General features: G+C 38.8%; 1 protein-coding gene and 1 non-coding gene across 3 annotated transcripts in view; both read right to left on the reverse strand.

Moving 5' to 3' along the window:
* Positions 1–9,411, reverse strand: part of KCNH5 (potassium voltage-gated channel subfamily H member 5) — a 384,504-nt gene that overhangs the window by 117,576 nt on the left and 257,517 nt on the right. For both annotated transcript variants that reach the window (XM_012807979.1, XM_003794435.1), the window contains exon 8: positions 4,708–4,907. In XM_012807979.1, the coding sequence (XP_012663433.1) occupies positions 4,708–4,907 (200 nt within the window). The remainder of the gene's footprint in view (positions 1–4,707; positions 4,908–9,411) is intronic.
* LOC111726809 lies at positions 8,563–8,669 on the reverse strand. The gene has a single exon (XR_002774503.1). It is a non-coding gene; the product is annotated as a U6 spliceosomal RNA (small nuclear RNA).

A 9,411-nucleotide genomic window follows, 5' to 3' on the forward strand; every position in this document is an offset into this window, starting at 1 on the left:
TAAAAAGGACCAGGTTTGGGCTTCATTCTATAAAAAGGACCAGGTTTGGGCTTCATTCTATAAAAAGGACCAGGTTTGGGCTTCATTCTATAAAACAAACTGGGGACAGTCGGCAGGGTGGGAGACATGTGGTCGACACCACATTTTACACAAGGTCCCCGAAGCCAAAAATAAAGTCCCCAGCCATTTACTTCATTTGAATTATTTCTCAGTAAAGTCATTTCAAACTGCAGGATAGAATTTTCTGAGCTTTAACCATCATCCTTTCTATTTTTTCCCATAATCGCCTCTTTCTCTTTTAAATCCTCCTTCATTCCACCCATTTCTCTGTCCTTCATGTGCACAGAATATTAGCAAGTAGCAAAGCCAGAGAACGGATTTGGTCGTTACATTTAAACAGAATTTAAAGCATCTATAGTAACCAGTAGTCAACAAAATATTTTCAATGAAATAAAATTAATCAAGGCACTGTTCTGAGTTTTAAAAATTGCTTGAAGCAAACTTTCATGATAGAAGAGCAATCATTCCCTATCAGCACAGATTGTAACGCCACAATTGTATTAGAGAAAGCATTATTCACATCAGGCAAGTTAAGGCTGACTAAATCACAGTGATTAGTTTGCTTGTGGATTAAAGCTGAATTCAAAAATCTATAAAAAATATATGGAAATGATAGAAGGAAATCCGGTCATTGGACCAAGGTTTTCCTCTAATTAGCTGCATCTTTATAGAGTCCTTGGTGCCAGCCACAGAAATAATCTATAGCTGTTCTACAGCAAGAGCAGGGAAGCACTGAGGCAAAGACATCTGGCTTCATACGTTATGTGTCTTTTTCTTCCAGTAAATACTCATATTTGAATTTGATTGCAATCACTGCTATTCAAATATTTGAAGAAAATCAATAAAATATGAGATATTAAACATATAATAAGACAAAGTATTATCACTTGGCTTACTGAGGAACAGAAAACATAAACCTCTCTAACATTAAACACCAGATAATTGTTAAAATTCAGAAGCTGCTTACTAAAGTTATATCCAAAAGTACATCCATAATTCTAACATTGTGGGCACAAGTACAGAGCTTCTATGATTATTGTCATCAACCTTTCATGTTATTTTTTCCACACTTATATCTTAACAGGTTGGATAAACACCTCATTGGCTACCGTAAAGAGAAGAGGGTACTAAGGTGAAGGCACGGGTCAGTCAGTCGGCTCCTAGAATAACCCACGGGTGATGGCCTTGGGCACGGCGAGCCTGGACGTAGAGACAAAAGGATTTGATGGAGGCCTAAACGAGGGCATTTTGTTCATCACCAACTGACAGGTGAAGTGTCCGTCAATGGCATCGGGATGAATTTCTGTAGATATGTTTTTAGGAAATGATTAGGAGTTTGGTTTTGGACAAAGTCACTGACATGAGGAGGCAGCTGGATAGGAGTTTGTAGTTCAGGGAACAGGTCCAGGATGACTATGCACATTCGGGTGGTGGCGGCATAAACTTCTAAGTCATGAGATTAGATGGCATCACTGAAGAGGAGAAGACAGACAGAAAAGGGAAGGGGCACAGGACCAGGCTGCAGGATACTCCCCAGTTATCATCTTGGTCAAACTGCATTGGAGCAGCATCCTACCAATTGTCATGCCTTCCAGAGCTGCACGCTAGTGACCAGCACTGCAGCCTTTGTTAACATGAGGCATATTAAAAATGGTTTCTTGCTGTGTCAGTTTTTACCATCTGAAGTGAAATTAAGCTTTTTTGTATGTATATGAGTAATCTGCATTTTTTGGTCTTCTATAAATTACCTGTGTCCCTAGCTCATTTTTATCTCCAGGTATTCTAATTCTTCCCATTGATTTATCAAATCCCTTTACATATTAAGGTACCTAACCTTTCATTTGTAATTTTTTTGCAAATATTTTGTCTTATTTTCATTTTCATGCTAGTTGTTTTCTTTTGGGGGGGGTGAGAAGTTTTACTTTTTTTTTTTTAGGCAAATCTATTTACCAGTTACCTTGTTATGTATCCCATTTCTGTAATATATAAAAATAAGGTAAATATATTCAATAGTTTATGGTTTCTTATTTTTTTGCATTTAATTCTCAGTTCTGATATTTTTGTTAGACAATGAGAGAAGACCTTTATAAATATTTCTGAGATTTTTAACTCATTTCATAATGATATTAAATAATATATTAAGTCCATCTCTGTAATTTATCCTTTAGCAGATATTTAGTTACTATTTACAGTGAAGTCTCGTTCTGAGGTAACTAGTCCCTTCCCATTTTAGTTACTAATTATTTTGCTTATACCTCAACTCTTTATTATTATATTTTAAAATTGCATTTACATGGCTATTTATTTGTTAAATAACTGACTGGTTAATAGGCATGTGAATTTTCTGCTTGGTTGGTGGGTTTCTCCACTAAACCAGAGAACTGAATGTCAATTTTTGCTTTTTCTCGTTCATTATGGCAAATGGTGTGTGGTCTGAGAAGCACTTTTAAATTTAGCTTCATTAATAGGGAAACTGCTGAAAATTCCTACACCCCTCCTCCAGGCCTGAATCTGGCACTCATCTTTTCTTTCTTCTCTTCCCTTACAATGCCGTTACCCTAGTTCTTAGGCATCCAGGTGGAGAATTTCTTAATAGGTTGGAAGAAAGCAATATAGGCATGAAATATTGTATGTTTTGTACGTGTACAACACAATCTTTACATTTGTCATAGTTAATTAAATCTTTTTCAAGAACTCTTTAGTTACCCCCATGCAATTAAGAGACACATCCATAATTTTCTTCTCTGAAAGCTAATCACTTCACTACTTTAAAATTTCTCTTTAAAAATCTTTTAATTTGAATTAAATCTTTCCTTCTCCTTTAACATGGGCCTCACCATACTCTTTCAAGTCATTTTCTCCAGCTCTCTACTAATCAGCTGGCATTTCTGCAACCACACAGGATGACTCAGCAAACCAAAAGAGGAAAAAAAGGGTGGGGCAGCAGAAGGTAGGGACCTCTAAATTGTTTCCTGAGCTGAGGACACATGCCTTGCGGGGTGAGTTAGCCTAACAGGTCGGGCAGTTGAGGGAGTCCCCAAGGGAGGCTTGACAGGAACCTAGTCCCCTCCATTCCTGAACCAGCCTGGCAGCCAGGAGTTGACAGACATTTAGCAACAGTGTATTTGTGGCAAATGTCCTGGACCCGGCTCTTGTAATAAGTGAAAGGCCACTCCTCCATCATTTCACTGATGTTTTATGTTAGGTACCAAGTGACTCTACTGTAGTTTCTGGAAAGAAAACCTTCTTACTAAGAGAGTGACTGACAAAGCAGGTGGTTGCCTCTTTATCTCATTTTCACTTAATGTGGATTTCAAAAAGACATGCTGAATTTGATGAGTTAAACTCTGGCACCCTCCCCCTCCCCCCAGGAAGATTCTGTTTCTTCTGGAGGCCCCCTCCCTACCACCCATGCATTGGCTCAGGTGTATATAGCGTAATTCATGGAAATGTTGTTTGCTTTTTTCACATTCTGTGGTCACACGTAGCACTTTATGTTGAAAGCAGAGCAAATCTCACCCTGGTTCACAATTTTTCCACGTAGGTAGTTACCTCCAAGTGTCCCTCCCGCACGTCCTCTGGAGGCATCTCCCCCTCAGCTAACAGTCCCTGCCATTTCCTGCACCATCCCTCGACCATCTGCTCCTAACAAACTGCTCCAGTTTAAAACAACTTACTTATTGTTTCATAAACTCCCCTAACTAAACATTGACTTTGCTAATTTGCTTTCCCCTCTGACACTGAAAAGCCCATCTCAGAGGAAAATATAAGTCAACACCGTGAGCTTAAAAGGACAAACTAATTTCAGGGAATTGACAAGGGAGGTATCGTGCCAACCGACTTTCATATGTCAAAAGTAAGTATCTAAAAAGAACAGTCTGCTGATGTTTATACAGTGAGACAGCTCAAAATTACTCTTCTCTAAAACTCTGAGGGCAAGCTCTGTTTGCCCCGTATTTGATATGAATCACCTGTTGTAGTAAGTGTGTGTGTTTTGTTTTTTAATTTGTTTGCATTTGTCAGAAGGAGGATTTGGGTCCTTCTTTGCCCCAGATATGAAATAGGTGGGAAAAAATTAAACCCGGTTCCATGAAAAGATAAGGAAAAAAATCAGAGCTGCCAGGTGACTGGAGAGGGAGGTGTCCAGTTTATAGATTCGTGCAGGCCAAGTGGAAAATCGAAAACTTTAAGTTCCTCTATAAAATGTGAGAGAGGACAGCGTAAATGTAAGTAGGATAGCATAAAAGACATGGAAATTTTTATTTATAGCAAGGAAGGTTCCTATAGCAAAAAAATCAAAGGAGGTATCAAGAATAAAATCTAGCAGGAGAAAGGGCTACACTGGGGATGAGGAACGTAGAAAATTACTGTAAGAGGTAATGAGAGTGTTTCAGGGAGGTGCAGTAATTAGTTGTTTTCAGGAACCAAATTTTCTAAATTGAAAGTGATGACTAGTATTAACTGATGATTAATGGTTGAGTGCTTTGCACCTTGTAAGCACTCAATACCTATGATTGGTATGTCACTTAGGAAATGCGGAATAACATTTACACAGCAATTACACAAGCAATATGGAAGCAGAAAGCTCCACGCACCTGAAGATCCTACTGGATATTACAGAAAATAAGTAATAAGAACAACTCCTACCTTTTCCGTGTCGATGCCTTTTGACATGGACCAAGTTGAGACAATGTAATCCATGACCCGTTCACTGAGGCCTTTGGGGACCTGATAGAGCTTCAGAAAGTCCCGTACGTTATTCAGCATCTCGTGGTATCGGTTGGTGTTGGCGTACATTTGCTGGAAAATTGTGGTAACATTTCCAAAAATAGTTGCATAAAGAAGAGCTGGAAGAGAATAAATTATGAAAATAAAACAAATATTCCAAGTAAAAAATAATGATATGAGTACTGGCTAGATCAATGACTACTTTGACAGGGTGTCTTTCTAAATTTACAGAGGCTAACACATGTTGAACCCTGAAAGGGGCAGCTGACACCTGGCTGGTACATAGGAAATGTTACCTTCAGTCGGCTACACATGATTTCGTAGCCTAATCAACATGACAAAGGTTAAAATATTTCACGAAGAATCAGATGATCCAAATTCATAATTTGCTTAACAATTCCTGGCCATATGATTAAAGTTCTCCTCCAGGCTGGTCCTCTTGAATGAAATCTTATCAGTTTAAGTTTTGAGGGATGGATGTTCCAGTTTTGAAATGTATGCTCCTGTTTGTGGCTTGCTTCTTCCAGTTTTTGGAATACTTCCTGGTTATAAATATATTTTTGACAGGACACTAGAAATATAGCGAGTGGAAACAAATTAAAATGTTCCATGTTTAGAAGTTTCTGGAGATAAACAGGGTTGGAATTAAAATAAAACACTGGCAGTGCCTGGAAGTTCCAGTTAAACTCATGTCAGTATTCCAGTGATTATAAGTTGATCCCATTATTTTAATTAAGTGTAAAGACAACTTACTGATCATTATTCATTTATAGGGGACTATGAGTGGTATGGGGTCTTTTAATGCCCCTGACTTCTGCCCCCATCTCAAGCCATAATCCACTTACTAATGCTGACCTGATCCTGCAAAAGTTTTTAAAAGTAATTGAGAATAACTAAGAAAATGCCGTGAAGGCCATGTTGACCAGTTTGATGAAGGTATTTCAAATTGTATACAAAACCCACACATTGTACCCCATGATTGCAATAATGTACACAGCTATGATTTAATAATAAAAAAAAAAGTAGTTGAGTTCAGCCCAAGCTGAACACAGGACTCACAGTAGCACATCACCCCCCAGGCTGCCCCACTCTTCTGGGTTCACTCCCTTATTAACAGGAAGCTTTTTTGAAAAGGGAACAGTACTTTATTCACCTTGACATTCAGTGAACACAATGTTTAATAACCACAGGCATTCCCTAAGTGTTTCACAAAGAAGTGGAATACCAGGCAATAGTCATTGCATCCTGCATCCTCCAAGTATCTGAAAAATGACTGCTCTAAACAAAGTATGGATTGTTCTATTTTGCCGTTTCATCAACCAAATCCCATTTGATGGAAGTGGCATAAGATCAAGCTGGTGAAGCACTTTAAGATGTTTAATATACTGTTTTTAGAAAATCATTTGTTTCTTCAGGAACAGTTGATCTCCTCTGAGTACAGCAAATCATGATTTTGCAACAGAAAACTATTACTTTATAGGCAGTTGGTACTTCTCTTGTTATTAGGGAGTTTGAGGCCAATACGGGACAATTTCTAAAACAGATGATATTTTGTTGTCATAAAACTGAGTAGAAGAAACACAGAGCCAACGTTTCTTAACTGAGATTTAAATCTTTGCATCCTCATATCTAAAAACAACAACAAACAGCAGTAATCAGAGACTTAGCATCTCTATTTTACTATTGTTGGTCTTAAAAAAGATAAACATAGAAATAATGTAAACAAGTTAATGGGAGAAGAATCATCTCACAAATCCAGAATTGTACATTTCAGGAAAGAGGAATAGGGGAATGTACACTCTCAAAATAATGAGCGTTTGGGGGGTTAGTGAACTAAAATGCTGCAGTTGTGTTTTCAGTGTGTCTACCAATTATAAACAGTCGATAAAAACCTCACACCTACCTAGTATTCTCACACGTTTAACTTGTTTGGCTCCCTAAGCTGTTTGCACTCTGCGACATCTGCCAAATGCCATTTAGTTTAACAAATTACTACACACTTCATCTTTGGGGGGACAGTGAATATTTCCTGAACATACGTTCTGCCTATATGAGAAGTTCAAGCCAAAATAGGAAGAAAACTGCGAACGTATCACAAGTTTGGAGCTCTGATCAGCGGAGAAAAGCCAGCATCCCATTCAATTTCGTTTCCTACAAATACACCCACTTTTGCTGCCATTTTCATGTGAATGTAGTATCCCTGCATTGGGGAGAACTAAAAAAATGATCCTTTAAAGTGAGAGATTCAACTGTATTCATACATATCTTTTGTCGTTTTTAATTTTGAAATAATTTCAGACTCAAAAGGAAGTTTCAAAATAGTGTAGAAAGCTCCCTGGCCCCTCACGTAGCTTCTCTCAATGGTGACATCTTACATAATTATAGTAATATGTGAAAACCAAGAAACTGATAAGGGCACAATACAGTCAACCACACTACAGACCTTACTTCATCAGGGTTTTTTTATGCACTTATTTCTTTAGTGTGTAGTTTATTTAATTTATCACATATAGTTAATGTACATGTGTATATACCAAATGTAATATATATTTCATATAATATAATTCATAGGTTCAGGTAATATATGTATATTTCTAAAAGAGAAACTACTAACTTCCTTTAAAATATTTTCAAACACATAGGAATGGATTACATTTTAAAAGAGATGTTCAGAGCAAGTACAGTACTGCACATCATGGACAACAATGTTGACCCCAACGTCCGTGTCCCCATAACACATGGGCACATCTTTAATGAGAGAGACCTTGACGCAAGACACAAAATAATGTCGGACACTGATCTATGGGAACTACCTCGACACTGCTAACTGGCAAAATAATCCCGTCATTCAGATCTGACATGCCCAGCCAATTACTCCATTTATAGCACAGTTTATCCAACAGCCAAGCACACTTCCCATCTCTGTAAATGGCAAAGCCACAGCTAGTGTCTCAGACCAAGAAATCCTGACAGTCACTCTCGAGTCCACTCATCTGCATCTGCTGGCTCTACCTTCAAACCTCAGCCGCAGTGCAATCACTTCTCACCACGCCTGCGAGCACCTGGCAGAGTCTGCAGAGCGGCCCCTTTCCCACTTCCTGTGTCTTCCCACCAGCCACAACCCTCTGCTGGCCTCTATAGCCTCACTTATAGCTTTGAACTTACACTACAGTGTCCACAAAGGAAAGAGTCAATATATAAATGCACATGGATACAAATATCATATCGGTTCTCTTCTACTCGAAACCCTTTCCACCACTCTTAGACTTAAATTCAAGCTCAGTCATGGTCCAGCCCACAGAAAACCATGGCCCTGCATCTTCTGCTGACGACAACTCCTGCCCACATTCCCTCACTCCCTCTGCTCTACGGCACCTGCCTTCTGGGTGCTCCTCAAACATCCTAAATCAGTTCCGTTTTCAGGCCTGCTCTGAACCTTCTGCCCAATATTTCACCTGGCCTGCTTCCTCTGAGGCCTTCTCTCACCCCATTGTGGAAATATCCCCTCCCTATGCCTTATGATTCTTTACTTACCACTCCTTTAATTTATATTACATATTTATTTATTTGCTTTCTCTGCATGTTCCTGAATAGGAACGTGAATTTCCTCAGGGCAGGTGGAGGCTTCATCCTTTCTTCTCACTGCTGTATCTCCCCAGCAGAGACCAGGTTCTGGGGCATAGTAGTTGCTCAAATATTTCTTTTTCCCAATAAAATTATACACCAAAAACTAAGAAACAACTTCTCAGAAACATTCTTTTCTTTTCTTTTTTTTTTAATATGGAACGCTTCATGAATTTGTGTGTCATCCTTGCACAGGGGTCATGCTAATTTTCTCTGTATCGCTCCAATTTTAGTATATGTGCTGCCGAAGCGAGCACAGAAACAGTCTTTTCTTCTACCAAAATCTCATTACTGGTGATACAAAAACATAGAATTAATATGCAGTTTTAAGACAGGCAGAGGAATGAAACATGTGGAAGTGAAGGTAATATACGTCCCAGCCATATTAAGATAATAAGTAAATTGGGAAGGCCAGTTGTTCAGCCATGAAAGCTGTGGCCAATTTTGCAGGGACCTGTTACGCTATTTTACCTTTCAAACCGAGATGCCATGTCCGTGCATCCATGACCAGTCACTCCATGTACTTTACTGATAATAAACGAGGCTGATCTGTGACAGTTTCATAAGCCTTACTTTATGTGCTTTCACGAATGCTTCCAGAATTAAAGATAGCTGCTAATTTTGCAAGCTTGTTATATTCAAAGTCTTAGTAAATTTGGCATACGCACTAGTAAATGTCTTACCTTGAAAGTCTTATATTTTTCTTATTCACCATAAAAGGTTTATTCTGAAGATAATTTTAACAGATTAAAGATGGTTGCGAGTTCACTGAGACCCGTCCATGAACAGGCAGTGCCGATATTCCTTTCCTTTGGATCTAGGCACACTCAACAACTGGTAACCACGTCATGTGCCAATCTATAGACCCAGGCCTTATACTTTTCAGCCATTAAAAACGAGAAAGATGGGGGGCGGAGCCAAGATGGCGAACTGCAGCCAGCTTTTTACAGAAGCTCCCGTCCAGAAGGAGGCTGAAAGGACAGAACCTTAGCAAAGTAG

This window comes from Otolemur garnettii, unplaced genomic scaffold (assembly GCF_000181295.1).
Source record: "Otolemur garnettii isolate 467f Iridium unplaced genomic scaffold, OtoGar3 scaffold00081, whole genome shotgun sequence".
Classification (NCBI taxonomy): Eukaryota; Metazoa; Chordata; class Mammalia; order Primates; family Galagidae; genus Otolemur; species Otolemur garnettii.